Consider the following 21,220-nt stretch of genomic DNA (forward strand, 5'->3'; position numbering starts at 1 on the left):
TTGTACTTACGCACAATCTACTTGTAATCTTGAATTTTAAGTAACATGCATTAATAAACAGTATTTTATGCATAAAAAGTGATTTTTAAGAGTTTTTGTAAAATATTTTATAATACTAGAAGAGTACTCGCGCAATGCAGCGAGATATATTTTCATCTTAATGTTTGATTTTTATTATTTGTCTCTATCGATATAAGACGAATTTATGTGATTTTGAGAAAACGATAATGTTTTTATTTTGAATGAAATATAAATTTGAAGATAACATACAAATTTAATATGAATCAATCCCTTTGATAAATTGCGGATGACAAATTGCACCAAAAACATATTAGTTTGGTTTTATGCAGGAACAATTATAAAACCAAAGATGGTGGTTATAAAGAACCCTAACCCAAATTACAAGGGACAATGGATAAAGTACACAACATGGATAAAAATGGAGTGATTCCAGTAGAGGGGTCAATTAGCTCAATTCCAAAAGAGGAGCGATTCAAGTAAATGGACGATTGATTAAGAGTAGAGAAGTAGTGATCGATAGAACGAATGGAGAACTAACCATGATAAGCAATGAATCGCTACCTAAAATGGAGCGATTTCAGAAGAGGAGAGATTCAAGTAAGTGGGAGGTTGATTGAAAGTAGAGATTGATAGAAGAATAGAGAACTAACCTTGATGAAGTGATCAAGAACGTGCGTCGTTGCCTTGCCTTGGGAGAAAGAATCAATGTCTTTGGGAGCCGGGAGTATAGATTCAACAATTTTAAGACTTTATGCATAATATTGTAGTATCCTATGCATTAATATTTGTTTTTTAGACTTTATGTATTAAAAGATAGTACCAAATGCATTAGATATTGTTTTTAAGACTTTTATTAAATCTCATTAATAAGGTAGTATTATAGATATATCCAAGCAAACTTTCTAAATAAATTAACTTATAGTTATGAACTATAAGATACAGAAATTTATGGAGATTAGTTTTAAAAAAGGTAAATCTTGTTGAAATACAAATAAACTTGTTTGTGAGTTATCTATATAACCAATGAATGGATCTCCTCCACCCCTCATCTTAAACATGAAACTGGATGTTATTTCTCTCATTTTGTTATTCCCCATCTTTATCTTCATCTTCATCTACTGTTTCTTCTTCCCAAAATCCAAATCTACCACTCAAATCGGGTTCAAAAATTACCCAATACTAGGAACCCTACCGGAATTTCTCCTAAATCGCCACCGTTTTCTTGAATGGAGCACACAAGTCCTCTCTCACTGTCCAACCAACACCGCCGTCTTCCGCCGTCCTGGAAATATCCACGGCATCATCACTGCAAACCCTGCAAATGTCGAATATATGCTCAAGACCAACTTTGATAACTACCCAAAGGGAACCCGCTTCATTTCTCTCCTTCAAGACTTCCTCGGCCGTGGCATCTTCAACTCCGACGGCGAAGCCTGGAGGGCACAGCGTAAAACCGCTAGTTACGAGTTCAATACCAGATCACTCCGGAACTTCGTCATGGAAACCGCCACCGTCGAATTACACACCCGATTCATACCGATTCTTGAAACTGCTGCGGATTTGGACCAGGTTATTGATTTTCAGGAGCTTCTCGAGAGATACTCTTTTGATAATATATGTAAGGTGGCATTCAACGTCGACCCCGGTTGTCTAGCCGGTGACGGAAATTCCGGTAGTGAATTCATGGCAGCTTTTGAGGATGCAGCGACGCTAAGTTCCGGGAGATTTATGTATGCTTTTCCAGGCCTTTACAAAATCAAGAAACTGTTCAATTTTGGTTCAGAATCCAAGTTGCAAAAATCGATTTCCACCGTTCATAAGTTCGCCGGCCACATCATAGCTTCCAGAATGGAGGGAAGGGCCAAAAACCCCGACGAGGATTTGTTATCCCGATTCATGGGCATATCGGAATATTCACCGGAGTTTCTACGGGACGTTGTCATAAGTTTTATATTAGCAGGTCGTGATACGACATCTTCAGCTCTTGCATGGTTCTTCTGGATTTTATCTTCACATCCCAAAGTGGAGCAAAAAATACTCGACGAATTGAAAACAATCCGGCTTAGCTCCGGCAAGGATCGCCGAGAATTTTACTCTTTCGACGAGCTCCGACAGATGCATTACCTTCATGCCGCAATCTCGGAGGGATTAAGGTTATACCCGCCGGTGCCGGTGGACACAAAGGCCTGCCTGAAAAACGACGTGATGCCAGACGGGACGTTTGTCGGGGAAGGTTGGTTCGTGACTTATCACACATACGCAATGGGGAGAATGGAGAGCGTTTGGGGGGCTGATTGCCGTGAGTTTAGGCCGGAGAGGTGGTTGGAGGAAGAGGAGAGCGGCGGAGGAAAGGTGGTGTATAGACCGGAAAACCCATTTAAATTCCCAGTGTTTCATGGTGGACCGAGAATTTGCTTAGGGAAAGAAATGGCGTATACTCAAATGAAGCTGGTGGCAGCGGCAATTATTGAGAAATTTAAGGTGGAGGTGGTGGTAACGGCGGAGGAGAAGAATCCGCCGGAGCACGTATTGTCGTTGACGATGAGGATGAAAGATGGTTTGAGGGTGAGGGTGAGGAAAAGATGAAGTGGGGGCCATATACTCTTTATTGGATTCCAAATGAATCTAATCCCACAACCAATAATATCAAATATGTATGTATATATTTTTAGAGTTTTGATTTAATCTAAATTCAAATAAATTAATGGTACTAAAAAGAGTACTTGTGCAATGCAGTGAGATACATTTCGATTTTAATATTTTATTTTATTAAACTATTTTTGTCAATGTTAATAATACGATTTTATGTGTTTTTAAGAAAACAATAATGATTTTATTTTTAAATAAAATATAAATTTAAAGATATCATACAAATTTAGAAAAATATAATATTAATGTTAATATAAAATCAACTATTTAAAAGTTTTTAATTTTTATGTAATTTATTTGTTTTTATTATAATTTAATTTAAGTTTAATGATGAAATAATTTATTTTTGGTTTAATAATATAATATTTTATAAAAATAATAATTAAGTATTCTGTTATAACTTAATGATTATCCTAATTATATTTKAGATTTTTTAYATYTAAAATGAGATGTTTATCATGTATTTKATTATGWTTATCTGCAGKTAGTTACACGAATTCATATATGAATCTTTAATAATTTGTATTTACGCACAATCTACTTGTATTCTTAAGTTTTAAGTAACATACATTAATAAATAATATTTTATGCATAAAAAATGATTTTTAAAATCTTTTATCGAATATATTATAATATAGTATAGGTAAGTGGTTTGAAATATGTAGAGATTGCAATTTATCTGAAAATTGTATTTCACATCTAATTTCCTATGAATCTGATAATTCTAGTGTAACCTATGTGTACTTTCAAAATTCATCTCTACCGAAAACAACTCTCAATGACAATTGTCCTTATCTATACTATATTATAAAACATCTAACAAAAATTCTTAAAAACCATTTTTATACATAAAGTACTGTTTATTAATGCATATTACTTAAAATTCAAGATTACAAATATATTGTGTATAAGTATAATTTATTAAACCAAAAATAAATTGATTCACTATTAGACCTAAATTAAATTATAATGAAAAACTAAATCAAAGAAATTACACAAAAAAGAGCGTTTTTAAATAGTTAATTTGATATTAATATCGATATATTTTTTCAAAATTTTAATTACAATATATTTAAATTTATATTATATCAATAGATAAAGAATAAAATGAAACAATAAAATCGAGATTTATCTCGCTGCATTGTACAGCGTGATTCATCAAGATAATGTTTCGTTTTATTTTTTGTTTATGTTGATATAATACGGTTTTATGTGATTTTGAAAAAGCAATAATATTTTTATTCATAAATATCTGGAAAAAAAATATATCGATATTTATATCAAATTAAGTATTTATATGAAAAAAAAACACATTTATATGAAACCAGAATGAGCTCATATGAAAGTCACCTTTACAAATTAATCATCTAGTGTTATTTTAAAAGTTCACAAGGCAGTGTCATGGTCATTTAAAGGTTATTGAGTAAAAAAATAAATAAAAAATCTCATTTAAAGTAATTTAACTATAATCTAAAAAAACATTCTCAAGGGCCCTAAAATTAATCCAGGTGCATATAAGCTGATCAAGACACCCGTTATTAACAATAAAGAAAATGAACATCTTCATGGAGAAATGGCACATAAATTCAATCATTTGAACAAGAACCTCCAGTTTTAGTTTCTGTACTCTCTCTCTATCTTCTATAAGGAATTTTGATCATATACTAAAAATGGTCGATTAATTTCTCCTTCACCAAAAGGGTATCACTAGATTGTGTTCTTCATGCCATTCTTGAACACAAAATGCATTGGGGATCGCTCGACTGTTTTTCATGTGTGCCATGCTGCAAGCATTCAGTATGGTATGCATGGCCACACGGCAGAATATCAACAGCGGGAAGAAGAGGAGGCGTGAGGTCATCATAATATTCGTACTCACCATCATCATCATCATCCTCATATTCGAAATCATCATTAAGTTCAGAGTCGTCATCTTCTGTTGCACCGGAAAGATCCTTATTGCATAATATACAGTTTTGCCCAAACGGCCCATTTTCCATATCACCTACAATTTTAAAGACATGGTTACGGTCACAAGAACCTACATAAAACAAAGGTCTAGAAACCTTTATGCTTATGGGAGATGCTTCTAGAAATTCTAGTCAACGCTTAATGCTACTCTCTGACCATTAGTGATTCAAGGAAAGTTCAAATGAGAACCAAATATATTTTGAGAAGCTGTGAACCAACTATTTCATATATTATTCATGATGAATAACTCTAAATAACAACAATATCATGTATTTTCATTATAAATAATCATATGAATAGTTGCTTCCCATGTTCTTAAAATATTTATGGTTCTCATTTGAACCTGCCCCTGGTTATTCATATGTGATTAACAACAAATATTTCAAATTTGCACCATATGTGCAACTATCGAACAATGGCTATAATTCATGGTTTTAATCTGTCAGCTTATTACTACTCATTCATATAACAAAAAAAGTTCTTCTAGTACTTCTATGGTAATCTTGCAGGCCACCATATACCCTGATATTTAAATCCAAATACAGCTGAAGTTTCAAGCAAAAAGCATGGCAAGAAAAGATCATAGAGATATTTTGGACATACCTTCCCATCTGATATGAAAAATTGGCTCACGGAAGTATGGTTCGTATTGACTAGAGGAAGGTTGGTTCTTGTCATGGCCAGCCAGGGATGTAGTTAAAGGTTTTGTAGTTCCAATCTTTTTAATGGGAGGTGCAGAACTTTTTGGAGAGCTAGTTTTCTGGAGTTCTGTTTTCAGAATTCCCTTCTTTTGTAGAGCAACTGAAGAATCTTTAGAACTATCCCTTTTTGGGGTTTTCCTCTTTTGGATTGTAGAAGCATTTTCGCCTTCAGTTTTCCGAACTTTACTCCTCAGATTATAAGCTGGAGGATCCTTAGCACCTTCTGATTTCTGATCTCTACTTCTCAAATTATAAGCCGAAGCGACCTTCGGGGCTGCACCTGCAGTTTTCTGGATTTTTCTTTTCATGACAGGTACTGGCTGAAGTTTGCTCACTTGTGTTGGATTACTCTGATGAGATTTATCCGATTGCTCTCCCAGGCCTGCAAAAGTTATCTACTAGCACTTAGCAAAAAGTAGGAAAATAGTAAGCTGGAGATTCAAATTTTTCTATAATTCAACTCCAATCAATGGGTAATTTTGCAATTTTTAAACTTCTCCTGACCCTTGCAACCCAATATAGCAACCATTGCCAAAAAAATCAGTGCAATAAATCATGAAGAAACTAACCAAGAAAGAATAAAACCAGGCCTTTCTTCAGACTTCATCAACATTAACTGCATATAACAGCCAAATCCTATGGAATTACAACGACAACTAAGTGATTTTGATGATAACATTTTCTCAATGCCTGACAACTTGGATATGAAATTTATATAGGCCCTAAGGAACAGTATGTTGGCACCCATGGAAGGCCTGAGAAAGCAGTAACTGACAAGCAACTTCATATAGTGAAGTCCTTTTTCCCAACTTTTCAGACATTATTTGACGCAATAAGTTCATACTGATAGAGTAATCATTGTGATTATTTGTCTTATGTTGACAAGACGTCATAATTGAACATGTTCAACTTCCAAGATAAGAGTTATCTTAGATAATGCATACGTACAAATATCTGCAATGGGAAAAGGGGGGGGGGGGGGTGTTTGAAAATTGATGTTCCTTACCTACTTGTTTTTCGCTGTTAGTGCCTCTTGCAGCTCCAAGTTTAAGAGAAGCCGCCGCAGATCTCTTCTTACTTGTCCTTGAGTCATCCTTGCAATCATGCTGATCTTGACAAAACCCTTCTGCAGATTTCTTCATGGTAGCAGTACGTGAAGAACACACTGCAGGGATAGTGACGTTATTATTCTTAGATGTGCTATCCTGGCTTGTACTGTTGTACAAGAAGGTTTTGAAATCGAACCACCAATGCAAGATAGAGGTCATCTACAAGACAAATTGCATGTTCTTTTGTTTGAAGTGTATATAATATACTGCGAGTATATGAGGTTTGAACCCTTGACCTTCATGGAGGTTGGGATCTTACCTCTAACCCGGATACTGCTGGATCAAAAGACCCTTTGGTCACATTGCATGTTCTTGTGATAAATCATTTGACCTTGTTGGTTTTAGACAAACTAGCCTAACTCTAGCTAGGGCGTCTGATAGGAACATAAAACATGCTTATAAGACAAAAGGATTACAATGTAGTGCTTTCATCAGAAATCATTCTAATGGTGTTATATAACGCTAAAGATGTTTTGAGCTCATTCTTGGTACACAAATCAGCCTGCCTCAACCTAGAGGCTTTAGATGAAGCTAAATAAAATCTTCATTTGCAGTACTAGATCCTTCTTTAGAAGTCTCTTTTAGATTTTTATGTTTTTAAATTGATGTTGCAGTTCTCTGTTTTAATGCCCAAATGTGGTTTGACATGGCTAGAATCCCTAGGGTATATAAAACGAATAAAATTCCAACATAACTGCTACTCGATGCTACAAATGAAGATGTTTAGACTTATACAAAGAGATACCCAACACAAATAGAGCTGTCTGATGTTTACAAATTTATTTTACATTTTCACTAGGTACATATGATATCCTCATAGCCACTCACTGAATTCAACAAACTAGAAATATGATGAGATATTGCTGCTATCTAGGTACTGTTTGTTTAGGTTATTTTCCACAATTCTCCATCCTCCATTTTCACGTTCCCCATCTTTATTGTCCTTACATCCAGATAGATGAGAGTAAACTAATGAGCTTGGATATTCATGAACTCTATCAAAGAGATATCTATCAGAACAATACCCTTACCAATCAGCAGTGTTATCTGGTAAGCTTAACAATTATATAGCAAACCTCAATCTTAAGCTCATTCAGACTCTCATGCACTCAGCCCAACTTGACCTTGTATAGGGTTTATTATTGATTTGAATTATTAGGAGAACTTGTGATCTAAGTTTGCAATTGGGATTTCATTTGGTGCTTGATACAAATCATCTTCAAAGAAAATCGTCATATTTTGTACTTCTATAAAATAAAATAAAAGATGTTCATTAAGCGATGCTGAAAATTCTTGCAAACCCTAGCTGGTATTCTCCTCTTGCGTGATACAGACAAATTATTGAATCATATACGCCATTCTCTCTAGATTAAGTTTCAAATGACTGTTTATCAAACAAAATCCTCAAAAACCCTAGACACGAAGAGAACTATCGACAAATTTAAAAAACAAAACCTAATTTTTCAATCCCAGATAAATATGAAATCCGTACATCAATTTATAACGATCAATGTGAAACCACTCACCGGAGAGAATCAAAATTGAATATCGATGAAGAAGGGTTCATAAGGAAAACATCAGCGGATCGACGGAGGGATATTCGTAACTAGTTTCGCGAAAGAAATTGGTCGGGAGAGTTCAAGACTGAGCGAGAAGGAGAGAGGTTTTTAGGGCTTTGATGGTATTTATAGGTTTCGCTTCTGTAGGCCCGGCCCGGCCCGATATAATCCATTCAATTTTCAAACAACAATCATTTAGGCCCAACAACAAATACAAATTTATTTATTTATTTTCTTCTTCGTAATCATTTTACAAACTTTTTTAGTATTTTCATTCTAAATATTTTATCAAATAATATATATATAAATAACAAATTATATTGTATCATAAAAACGAGCGTTATTTTAATGATTTTGCAAGTAATTAGACAAAATTTTCTTCTAACAGCATTTGTAAATGCACTTAAAATCACAACACATGAAAAGGGTTTACGCCATCCTCGAGATCGGTCTCACAAGGTTTACGCCATCCTCGAGATCGGTCCCATGGTCATCTAGAGAAGGCATATGATGGTATCCTCGAGATCGGTCCCACAACGTATACGCCATCCTCGAGATCCGTCCGACGGTCATCTAGGATAGGTTGAGTAGGAGCAGATTTAAATCGAGACCTTGTGGAAATCATACCCTTTATTCAGCAAAAACTACAGATTCGTTGTTCCCAACTCATTTGCGCATGAATACATATATATATATATATATACACAGATATATACAGATATCAAGGGATAAATATATATACAGAGTTCTTTATATAAAGAGAGAATTTATATACAAATCAGAGGAAGGAAGAACATTTTCAATTAACTGTCAAGTATGCATGTACACTTGACTCCAGCGGCTTTTTCGTTTCTTCCATCATATCTTACCGAATGTTTTAGATCAGGAAGCAGCGGCAGCAGGTGGCCGGTGAATGGCGGTATCCGGCAACATAGCTATAGTAACCACAAAAAATTCGCACCCAACCACTAAACCATATGGGTTTGCATCACTTGAACCTGAGCTCAAGGCTGATTGGGTCGAGTCACTGTTATGCTCGGCTTCAACCGGTGATGGTTTCACGGTTTGTCGCTCAATATGCACAATCTGGCCCACAATGTAGGTGGGATGGTGCGGCAGATTGTCGGTATACAATGCAGCTGACTCTGGAGACAGGTAGTAATGACCGCAGTTTCGGTTGATTGCCGCATAATGTCCAGCTGTGTTGGGCACGAATGCAGCAATCTCGTGAAGTTCTATACGGCCAAAAGATATCTTCTCCTTGTTTGCCTGTTTGTGGATCATCAAATTTGTATTTTTTATCAGTCAAATTTCTAAGTTAGAGGTGGTTTTATCTGTAATACTGCACTGTGGTCGTGACTGATTACCAAACCAAACAAACCCGATACATCCCACTAAAAGGCAGAGTCCAGGGAGGGTAAGATGTACACAGATCTAACGTCTACAACGAAGTGTAGAGTGGTTGTTTCCAGCTTATGGGAAGTACAACAAATCATGGAAACTACACACCTGTAGGCCGTAGTCTAACTTACTAACCCTGCCTCCCACCCTTGGTTGTGACCGAGTCTTCACAAATCTGACAGGGCCCAACCAATCTGGCTCTTTCTAGGCCCTATTCCGAGCCGGTCCTTGGTTGTTGGGCCTTTTATCTACAAATACAATTATTATTGCTTCAAAAGCTAACCTGTTTTTCAGATTGATGCTTCATGTACAAAGTGTTGATCAACTCTTTCTTGTCATCCAACTCCTTGGTAAGCTGTTCATAGGAAGCCTCGGCCTTTGAGTACTGGTCAATCAGCTCAGCACGATGCCTTGCCAAAATGCCGACTTTCTTAGCGAGCACCCGAACACATTCACGAAACTCAGCGGTACCATCATCACCATTATCGTTAGCAGAACTGAGAATTAGAACATCACATGATCTTTTAACTCATCATCTATATTTTTCTTAAAGTATATAATATTTATATATGGAAAATACTCACACGTACTCCTCAATCTTGATGAGACTTGAACGGTTGAACCCATGACCTCCAGGAAGGTTGGGTTACCGGGTACCACTTGGTCAATGGCCCTTCAGTCTCATGCTGATAATCTATATTACCATGAACAACAGTGATCGCAAAGAGCGGTTTCATATACAAAAGAAATCAACTTTATGCCTATATTACCACTTGACTAAAATTTACAAGAAAGTGTTGAATCAGTGAGTGTCCCATAACATCTTTTTAGTAGTTCCCTCTTAATTTTACGAGCCGGGATCTTCACGAACCAGTTATCATATACTCCCTCCGTTCCAAAATAAATGTCCACAACGAAAAACGCAGTCTTAGGAATATGTAATTATTACACTTCTTAATTAACTAAAGGACAATTTTACTCTAATAAAGAGAGAATTTTTCTCCGTCTCATATTAAGCAAGGGGACGTAGCCCCCTTGTAGCGCTTTATGGCGATCTCCAGATTAAGTTAGTTTATATGAGCGTACAATCTGCACCTCCTAACTCTATTATAACTTAACTAAAACCACATCGATCTCGTGTAGATCACAAATACACCAAAAATGATTGATGACACAAAAATCACCAACAAGAGGTGGTTTTATATACTGGATTCATTTGGTTTGGTTTGTTTTAGTTGAAAATTAAATGTAAAAAATTGATGACTTACTTTGCAAGAGATTGAGCTAAAGAATGCAATGAGTCAGCAAAACCAGCTATGCCACCTGAGGAAACACAGGCTTTAAGCCGTTCAAAAAGGCTGCGTACTCTTAACGTGGAGCCACGCAATACGTTGTACTCGGATGCTCTTCGATCAGCCGCACAAAGATGGGTTTGAGCCTCTTCCCGTGCTTCATGAAGACAATTCTCCAAATGAGCACAATTCATCTGTACATGATTGATGGGTTACGAAGTTTAGCTTAAAAAGCAAACCGAAATCGGAACTACATTCAGATAAAACCAACATTACCTGACACTCGTCTACCAGATTCCGACTAATTTCCAACTCCCGAGAAATCTTTGCTACCTCCTCCATGGCAGCTTCAAGTTTATCGTCTGCTTCATTAAGCTGGTTCGACTTTTCTTTAAGTATGTTCTGCAACTCCACCACAAGATCGTCATTACTCTGCCCAACTCCATCACAAGTTTTCGGAAGTTGTAACATGTTATCAGCTGTCGAACTATTAGCCAATCGCATCCCTACATCTGGCGCTATTTCCTCTCTGTCATCTTTTTCATTCACATGTGATTCATCCCGGTTTGGTTCCTGCATTGATGAATCCAGATGAGGGTTCACCATTCCAGATGAATCAGTCATGTTATCATCAAAAGATTTGCCATTTTTATCACCACCCATTTTGGCAAGTAATGAACTGTAACCATATGAAGCCTCATCCATAGGCTCAGAAGAAGCCGAACGCATATGGGCTTCTCCATCACCCGAAATCTCCGATTTGCTATCCCCAATTTTCCCAGTTGAAAAAGAGCCATCTTTATCAGATGACCTTAGTTCGAGCTCCTTTATCCGTTTCTCATACGACTCGCACTGCATTTGTTTGGATTTTAGAATAGATTCCAATCGTTTCCCGTATTCATCTTTCAAACGTAAGGCCTCGGTCGTCTTTTCAGCACCTTTCAGCAAATTGTCCACTTTACCCTCATCTAACGATTCAAACTCCATTTCCAGAGAAAAAGAACAAAGCAGAGCTATAGCAGAAGCAAGTTCCGCTTTCAACTTTGCATTCTCGACTTCCAGCTTGTTTGTGCCTGCAATCTCTGCCAAATCAGAAGCCTCAACGAAATCGTCAGAATCTACAGAACTCTCGGACATTGAAGACAACCCTTTTCTGAAAGAAAGTCCGGCTAACTGCTCAGGGGCATAATGGTCCAAATCTGATATATCAAGATCGAGTAAATCACCATCAAACGGAGCTACATTCACATCACAGGTGCTCGGAGAATCATACAAGCCCATTAATGCTAAAATGTCTCTAGGTATATATGAACTGTGTACTCTAAGAAACTCCTCTCTTCGCCTAACTTCAGATCCCCGTTTGGATGCAAGTCTTTCGGCCAATTGTCCAGCCATTCCCATATAAAGTTTCATTGACGCCTTTCTTCTCACTATCTCGGCAAGACATGCTCTATAGGCCGGACCAATCCCACGAACCACCTTCAAATGCTCGAATTGATCATTTTGGCGATTTATTGCCTCATTGAAAAGCGAAAACTTGTACCTAACGTCTCTGATGGTGTACTGAATATATGCAATCTTTTGCATGTATCCATGAACGAAAATGTTCATTTCAGACTTCTTGTCCTTGCAGAACATAAAGAGGTTTGAAATAGCGTGCTCACATGCCTGCATTTTAGGAAGATAATTTTTGTCGTGACCCTCATACATGGGACCTAATGCTGAAACAGCATCATGAGGACGAAGGGAATTGGATAGTTGACTGGTCAAACAATCGTCCACGAGTTTCTTTACCAAACCGACATCTTTGCTGTATTAATATACATCCGAAGTCAAAAACAAGAAGACTGATACAAGAATCTTTATAACAGAAGGTTACGACTTTTGAGAAGATTACGCTCCATTATAGCATTTAGCTAATTCCATAAATATGCAAACAGCCCATCTAACCTAAGTTTCTAAATACATCAATGAAAATGGAGCAAAAACACGAAATAATACTCTGCACATTCCAAACAAGTATACTTTTACTTCAAACAACTTGCTTTTCTGCCATGGGACCAACATGAATAATACTTAGACCGGGGCAGGTTCAAATGAGAACCATAAATATTTTGAAAACATGAAAATCAACTGTTCATGTTTTATTCATGATGAATGTCGTTATAGATATTACTGAAAAAATATTCATAATGTAAATACATGATAATCATGATTATTCAGGGTTATTCATCATGAATCATCAAGTTGGTTAACCACGTATCCTTTAACAGATTTATTAATAGTCTCATTCGAATTTAACAATTGAATTTAGGTTCCAGATTCTCAAAATATTTATGGTTTTCATTTTGACTTCCCCTACTTAGACCTTAGTTATGCATTTAGAAAAACAAAATGATACATAAAACCACACATTATCCCTTTTTATTGAGAAATTCTTTAAGATGTGTCTAACCCAACTTATTCTTATTTTGCTTATATGGAAAACATTATTTATCATTATTCATGATATCATGTATTTTTATCATGGATATCATGTATTTCCATTACGAATAATTTTCATCATGACATTCATAATGAATAAAACATGAATAGTAGGTTCTCAAGTTCTCAATATCTAAGGTTCTCATTTGAAACCACCCGGGGTAGCAAAGTAGCAGGCAGCGGAGTTCAGAAAGTAGAACAAGGGAGATAAAGATTACCAACCTCAATGCTTGCATCATACTTTTCTGCTCATTTATATATTGTCGGTGCTCCTTGATGGTTCTCCCTAAATCTCTACTAATGATCGAAGCTTCGCTAGAAAACAAATCTTCAGTACTTCCCTTTAGCTCTTGAAATTCTTGCTTAAATTCTCCAACTTTACTTTCAAACTGCCTGTGGGAACTGCTGCAATCCTCCACCATTTTCCTCAAGTTTTCCTCCTTCACAAAATCCGATAAGCACTTACGATTAGCAGTCTGTAACATAGGCATAAGTTTGATAGACCTTAATCTCTCCAAATCCCTCCAAAAATTCACTAAAAGATTCGAATGTGCCCTTTGCTGATGTGAGTAACGCTTAACAAAATCTGTGTAATTATGGAGGATCATTTTAAAGATATGGTCCAAATTACCCCTGGCAATCTCCAATGCCTTCTCTTGAACTCTTTGCTCTCTTGAAAGCCTCTCACAGGTTTCGTATTTCAAAAGGGTACGCCTGTAAATGGCATCTCCAAGCTGGTAATGGTACCTAAATTGCCTTTCGTATGATGGCAATGCCTTAAGAGCAGGGTCTAAAGCTTCATCCAGCGGATGAGGATCAGTTGATGAAGATGGCCGTGTGGGGTCAGGATGGATACTTTCCGCTACTTCAACTTCCTCCGGTTGGGGTGGGGTTGAATTAGTTCGCATTTTTGCTTTATTGTACAAGAACACCTCCTTATCATCCGACGGCAGTTTGTATGCAGAAAGTGGCTGTTGTGGTTCTAATTTCATGTCCAAATACAAAAGAAGCTGATCATTTGAATGAATCCCGGAAAGCGAATCAAGATACCTTTGAACTGCTTCAACAAGTGTGTATTCATCGCAATTGAGCTCAATCGAATGCCCATTTTCGGCAATATGAACTAAAAGCTTTCCCCTTTGTATAACACCTTCTGAAACACCACTTGATTTTAAACTCATCTTCTTCACCTCTCACTCTATTCAAAGTCCAATCAAACCCAATATAGATTCAGGATGATTTCCAAATTCAATCCCACAAATAATCTGAAATCATTCTCAAGATTATAGGAATAGAGCGTGGGGAAAGAAGACCAATATGCCTTCGTCCAATCGGGTAACATCCAGCTATCTTATGCGCATCATGAAATCTGCAAAGAAATTAGTTGAAACCTTAATAAAGCCCTAAAGAAATCAACACCCATCAACAAAATCTCCAAAAAAGAAAGAACATATATTCCAATAAAACCCTAACACTCACCAATTGATCTTAAACAAGAAAAACCCACCAAGATTCGGTCGACAGAACCCTAATTACTTCGTCGAAATTAAACTGAAATCCTCCAAATTGTGAAGAACCACACTGATTTTAGTGAAATGAACAAATACCCACAAAAAAAAAAACAAGAAGTAAGTAAATGGCGTATATTATATACACTAGATTCCGACGATGGATTCAATGAAATAACACTACAATAGAGAGTGAATGAAAGAACAGCCAAAATCGATAACGTGGAAGAAAAGGAGAAAACAGAAGAAAAGGAATTGCTTGGAATTTGGCCAAGAAAACATATGTTCATCACGAAACACGTTCTTTAATAATATCTTATAGATTGTATGAATAAAATAACGAAATTGTGTGATCATTCTTCTTATTCGGAAGAAATTATTATTAAATTTAGATGGGTGGCAGATAGTCAGACAGATAAGAACCTTCTGAGAAGAGTAGTAACCCACACACAGAAAAAGTTCGATCCTTTTTTATCTGTTCTGTTCTTCCCTACACCCCCACAATCAAGTTTTGGAAGAACAGAATTTCACTCCACCAGCCTCGATACTTGATACTTTATATACTTATGCGTAATCTGTATGTATGTATGTGCAAATTCAACCACCCTAACTAGTAACTTCAATTCTTGTATGGAAGGGAATTGAATCAAGTTGCGTAATCTTGTGGGGTTTGGTTGATGATCACCCTTTTTCAATCAAGATCGTTAAAGTTTTCTTTGGACTTGAAAATTAATGTCGTGTTTCTATAAAGATGTTGTAGTTATGTTTCATTTGGTAATATTTTTGGTTTCTACTCGAAGAAAATAAATAAATCATATGAAAAGAAGTTAAAATAGTTCAAACGAACAAAATATATACCAGTCAGATGTTAAAATAGTTCAAACGAACAAAATATGTATCGTTCAGATGTAAAGTTGAAAGATGGAATTTATACACACTTGTTCTCTACTTCTAGAAGATAGAAAATTTATTTGCATCGAATGATAACGTGACAAGAAGTCCAACCCAACATGCAAACTTAGATGATCTTTATATTTGCATCATGTAATCTCGTTAGAATACCTCCAAGTTGTGTTTTCGATTTGCATGTTACGACACCTTCATTTTATGGGTCAAAATCATCTTCGTTAGTGAAAAACTTGACTGAATTAACTTTAAAATGGTAAATCGTCAAAGTGTTGACCTTTTAACACACCAAAGTTCCATAAATCTACATCACACAGTAACAATAACGAAGTGCTTTTTGAACATAATACGTGAAATACTACACAAAAGTTTTCAAGATCCTCTTTTCGGAGCGATTGTATTTTTATGGTAAATGGTAAAAAATTTACATTTTAAGGATATATATTGATTTGTTTCGTTGACTTCTTCTTTTGCTAAAAAAACATAAACTGTATTTTATTTTGTGTATGTTTATATTACTTAAAGTTCAAAGTAAGTTTGCGTAAGTACAACTTATTAAAGATTCATTTTTAAATTTGTGTAACTAACTGAAAATAAGCATAATAAAATACAGGATAAACATTCATTTTAAATATAGAAAATTTAAAATATAATTAAGATAATCATTGAGTTTTAATATAATATTTAATTATTATCTTTATAAAAAAATTATATTAAATCAAAAATAAATTACTTTGTTATTAAATGTAAATTAAGTTATAATAAAAGAAGTTATACCAAAAAGCGAGAACTATTAAATAGTTAAGTTGATACTAATATCGATTTATTTTTTTCAAAGTTATATTTCATTCAAAAATAAAAACATTATCGTTTTCTCAAAATCACATAAAATCGTATTGTATCGATAGAGACAAAGAATAAAAACTAAATATTAAAATCGAGATTTATCTCACTGCATTATGCGAGTACCCTTATAGTATATATATATATATATATATATAATATGTTACATGTTGACTTATTAAAATATGTCCATGACGTGTTTGAGTGTTTGACATATAAAAATATTCTAGTATCTTTTTTTGTATTTGATTTTATTCTCGTTGATGAAAAGCATTTATTGTAGTTTTTTATCGTAATTATTAGATCCCTGTTTTTACAATACTATGATCTTATAAAATGTCACAATCAGAATTGACAATACTTCCCTCATCTTCAATTTTGACCATATAATTTTCATTAAATCGCTTGGCCTATGTTAAATTCATTGTCGTATGTGTGTGTGTGTGTATATATATATATATATATATATATATATCAAAGCTATAAGAAAATCACAAATATAGTAATAAAAAATCTTTTTTTAAGCTGATTTGATACTTACTGATTTTTTTCTTAAATTATAAATGAACAGCTTCATATATGAAATTCAGATAAAAATCTTAGATTTATGAACATGAATTGATGGAGAAGATGGAAAAAAATAACAAGAATATGAAAGAAGGAGTAATGTTGTCCCTTTCAAAATGGTTGTGTGTTAGCATGTCATGAATTTATCAAAAATAGAATTATTGGATTGAAAGGGATATCTTTTCGGTCAAGGAATATCTTCAAGTGCACAAGTGGTACTTTCGATTTCTTGCATCATTTCTATTGGTTTATGTTATGTATGGACTTACAATAATGAAAAAGATATGTGTACAAAACAGTTTAAAAATCATAAAATTAAGGGTGTTTTATACAAATTAATGAAATTAGTGTCTATCTCCTGGTTACATTTTGACTAATTTGGTTGTACTGCTTTTATTTAATGAGTTTTTATAGGTCAAAATAACTAATTTATTTATAAGGATGCATTTGGTACGAGACAGGACAGGATGAGATAAAACCACTGTCCATGTTTGGCGCAGCATGTAACAGAACAAGAACTCACTGTCTCACGTTTGGGGCTACATGGAACAGAGACAAGAAATGGGTCAGAGTGAGACAACATGGGACAAAAGAGGTTTTTTCTTGTTCCACCAAAATAGGTGGAACAAGATAGGACTAGAATAGAACAAAAACTAAAATATTACTAATCTACCTTAGTTTGATATATAACTTTAATATAATATTTGTTTTAATGGTCATCACCGCTAGTTTCGGCCGCCGCCAGCATTATCGGCGGTCACCGACAGCCGCCTCCACCTCCACCTCATCTTCCACTATAACCTTAAGTGATCATTTTATCAGGGGGTAAATAATAGTTTATTTATCTATAAATGATCATTTTACCAGGGGATAAGTAATAGTTTATATATGAAATTATAAAATATAAAGGAAAATGGCAAAAGGATGGTCAGAATATAAAGAGGCATAAATAAGGATTAAGAGATGTGTTCTTTGTGCCCCTACAAAAAAAAAATACAAGAATAGTCCGATGATATAACTACAGTCAGATTTACTTAAACGATTACACCAATTAAAACAAGAAATTTGGAATCTTAAACAAGCCCCTTGCCTTTGTTGATTCCAAAACTTTCTGCTCCTGAGATGTATGCTATAGTCAGCTAAGTAGCTCAGTGAGTTCATGATTTATGTGCAACCATAATACATACACACATTGACCATATAAAAACCAATAACAAAGTGTCATGCAAAATATATGCAACCCCAATGAGATCTCTTAACTCCACTCCATTAGGTAGAGACCTGCCATGTCACAGGCTTCCCTGGACGTATAGGTTCACAAAGAACTAACCGTCCATTTCGTGTTGTGCCTCCCCAAGATGACATATCGAGCCAATATCCCATACCCTGGATAATGTACCATAGGCACATGTTACCCCATCCCCAAACCATATGCATGCGATTTATAATTAATAATCATAAAATATTTAACATGCTTGCGCCATAAATTACAACATCATATTCATGAAATCACAAATTAATAATAACATGCAATAATAACCTCATCAAGTATATATATATATATATATATATATATATATATATATATATATATAAAAATTCACACACCATATGTAAAAATAATATGTACATATGTAAACATCCCAATGAAATCTTGTAAAAAACTTACCTAAATAGCTCCACTTATCTAAACTTTGTCCGTGAATAATACCCTATAACACATAATTACATTTCATTAATGAGTGTTTTGACTTTTCCCAAAAAGTCATCCCAAAAGTCAAACAGGTCAACCCTGGGGTTGGCATGGTCAGCGGGTCAACCCCAAGGATAGCTCGTCGCCATGTACCCCCCAGATAGAATATTTCACGTCCAAAATATATAACAACGTAATAACCCCAACCTTAATTATATACGATTCTCATTTTAAAAACGTGCGATCCCACAATTATCTAATCACAACTCCCGAAAATAAGTTATTGAATTATTTCTTACAATTTAAATGTGGGAACTCAATTACTTAATATCATTTATAATTTGATGTCCAAATCTTGACCAACTTAATCGAAACATACCGATTTATTTCGACTAATCCAAGTAAATAAATGAGTCTCGAATCTCTTTTTAATAAATACCGATTTTATCAAAATGACTCGAGTCCAACACAACTCGATCAAAACAAGTCGGGCTTGGCCCAAAACCTGGTCCGACGCCGACCGACTCAACTTGATGCCCGACACAACCCGGTCGCACCCTTGGTGCGACTGTCGTGAACGAGCCTAGTTTGGGGTCGTTTCTCGACCGTTTTCCACCAAAATATTTAATTTTCTTTATAAACAGTCCCAACCCATACCCAATTTTACAGCCCCTATGGTTCATTATTAAACTCGTATTTTGAGTTTTTGTACCTGAATCTCGTTGAGTCGTCGCCATAGTAGCTTCTAGGTCAAACCACTGGACGTACATGCCACCATAGCCCATGAAACTTTTATCAATGGAAAGGTATTGAAAAATGAAACCAGCTACATATTATACATCAATTTTGGTTGAGTATTTTACCTCTAATCGTTGTTTTTGTGTGGAATGACCCTATACCGCTCCAAACTCGACATCTCTCTCTTTTTTTTTTTGATGAAATCCCGAAATTTCAAACAAGTTTACTTCCTTACACCCTTAGGAACGACTCCACTAAGTTTCAACCAAAAATTCCAACTTATAGGACGTCAAATCTATCCTTAAATCCCAAAAATGTGATTTGGGAATGATTTTCAAAAATCTCAACCATTTCCAAATCAATCTTCTTCATTTGGCAGAACTAGTCCTTCTAGTTTTTTTCTTGCATTTTCGTCTCAAATAAATTAAATACAAAATGTTTCATTTCCTTTTTTTATTGCAATAAAATCATATTTTTCTAATATCAACACTTTAATTTCATAAGCTGTTTACTCTTTAAATTTTATCACTTAATATTTATTTTATTTTATAAATCATAAATTTTAGAGTGTTATATTAACCACCTTTAATTTAGGCTTACTCTAATTCAAACCCTTTTCTATTGTTAGATACATTTTTGAGTAAACTACAAATTTTGTCCTTGTGGTTTATGAAAATAACATTTTTCATTCCTTCAGTTTCGAAAATACAAGATAACCATCGTGGTTTGTAAAAACGTTCAATTTTGATCATTTTCTCTAAAAGCCGTTAAAAAAGTTCTGTTAAATGAGATATTTTTTTCGTTCTTGTATTGATTAATTTTTTCTTTTACTCGATCAAAATCAATTTTATAATTTTGATCTATGTGGTTTTTGGTTGTATAAAAGACCAAAAAATCGATAAAAAGACGAAAAATACTTCTCATTTAACGAATTTTTTGACGGTCAATAGACGAAGGGACCAAATCCGAATGTTTCTGCAAACTACGATGACAATCTTGTAACTTAAAACAATAACAATGAAAAGTGTTATCTTTAACAAACCATATGGACCAAATTTGTAGTTTACTCTAAAATTTTCTTTACCACTTTTATATTTACATTCAATGTACTAAGGGGGTGTTTGACATTGCTTATTTGAAACAATTTATGCTTTTCTACAAAAATATTTATCAACTTACTATAAGTCATGAGAGTTTAACTTCTTCAAAAACTCCTTATTACCGGTTTGTCACCGGTATAAGTTGTTTATCCAAACACTCAAAAATGTTTATTACCGGTGCCACACCGGAATAAGTTAGTAAGTTATTTTTATAAGCAATCTCAAACACCCCCTAAAAACATGTAAAGATACACCATAACGTCGAGACGTAGCTTCGCAACATGCTAAAGCCCGTGGCGCAGACTCTAAGGCGTGCCTTACTATATGGCACGTTAGAACGGGTTTTATTAAAATATTTATTATCTATACTATATTATAAAACATTTGACAAAAACTCTTAAAAATCATTTTTTATGCGTAAAGTACCGTTTAATAATGCATATTACTTAAAACTCAAGATTACAAGTACATTATGCATAAGTACAACTTATTAAAGTTTCATATCTGAATTCGTGTAACTAACTGCAGATAAACATAATCAAATACAAGATAAACATCTAATTTTAAATATTAAAAAAATCTAAAATATAATTAAGATAATTATTAAGTTATAACATAACACTTAATTATTATCTTTATAAAATGTTATATTATTAAACCAAAAATAAATTATTTCAT

At 34.6% G+C, this 21,220-nt stretch overlaps 3 protein-coding genes across 4 annotated transcripts; 1 reads left to right on the top strand and 2 right to left on the bottom strand.

Annotated features, from left to right (window-relative positions):
• Positions 1–1,044: 1,044 nt before the first annotated feature.
• On the top strand, positions 1,045–2,705 carry LOC112505894 (cytochrome P450 94A1-like). The gene has a single exon (XM_025109935.1). The coding sequence runs from the start codon at positions 1,045–1,047 to the stop codon at positions 2,605–2,607; it is 1,563 nt and encodes a 520-aa protein (XP_024965703.1). The 3' UTR covers positions 2,608–2,705.
• A 1,507-nt stretch (positions 2,706–4,212) lies between these two features.
• Positions 4,213–8,107, bottom strand: LOC112505707. The gene is made up of 4 exons (XM_025109649.1): positions 7,978–8,107; positions 6,349–6,507; positions 5,245–5,724; positions 4,213–4,675 (listed from the first exon to the last, which is right to left on the bottom strand). Exons 2-4 carry the CDS (start codon positions 6,482–6,484, stop codon positions 4,392–4,394), a joined length of 900 nt encoding a protein of 299 aa, XP_024965417.1. The 5' UTR covers positions 6,485–6,507; positions 7,978–8,107; the 3' UTR covers positions 4,213–4,391.
• Positions 8,108–8,761: 654 nt separating this feature from the next.
• Positions 8,762–15,157, bottom strand: LOC112505616 (autophagy-related protein 11-like). 2 transcript variants are annotated; one of them, XM_025109506.1, is made up of 6 exons: positions 15,119–15,157; positions 13,410–14,556; positions 10,980–12,513; positions 10,680–10,897; positions 9,695–9,908; positions 8,762–9,279 (listed from the first exon to the last, which is right to left on the bottom strand). In XM_025109506.1, the coding sequence occupies exons 2-6, from the start codon at positions 14,366–14,368 to the stop codon at positions 8,893–8,895; spliced, it is 3,312 nt and encodes a 1,103-aa protein (XP_024965274.1). In that variant the 5' UTR covers positions 14,369–14,556; positions 15,119–15,157; the 3' UTR covers positions 8,762–8,892. The 2 variants fall into 2 exon arrangements, with proteins under 2 accessions (XP_024965274.1, XP_024965266.1); XM_025109498.1 differs by lacking the exon at positions 15,119–15,157 and adding an exon at positions 14,667–14,936.
• Between the last annotated feature and the right edge of the window lie 6,063 nt (positions 15,158–21,220).

This window comes from Cynara cardunculus, assembly GCF_001531365.2.
Source record: "Cynara cardunculus var. scolymus isolate 2C chromosome LG 2, CcrdV1, whole genome shotgun sequence".
NCBI lineage: Eukaryota > Viridiplantae > Streptophyta > Magnoliopsida > Asterales > Asteraceae > Cynara > Cynara cardunculus.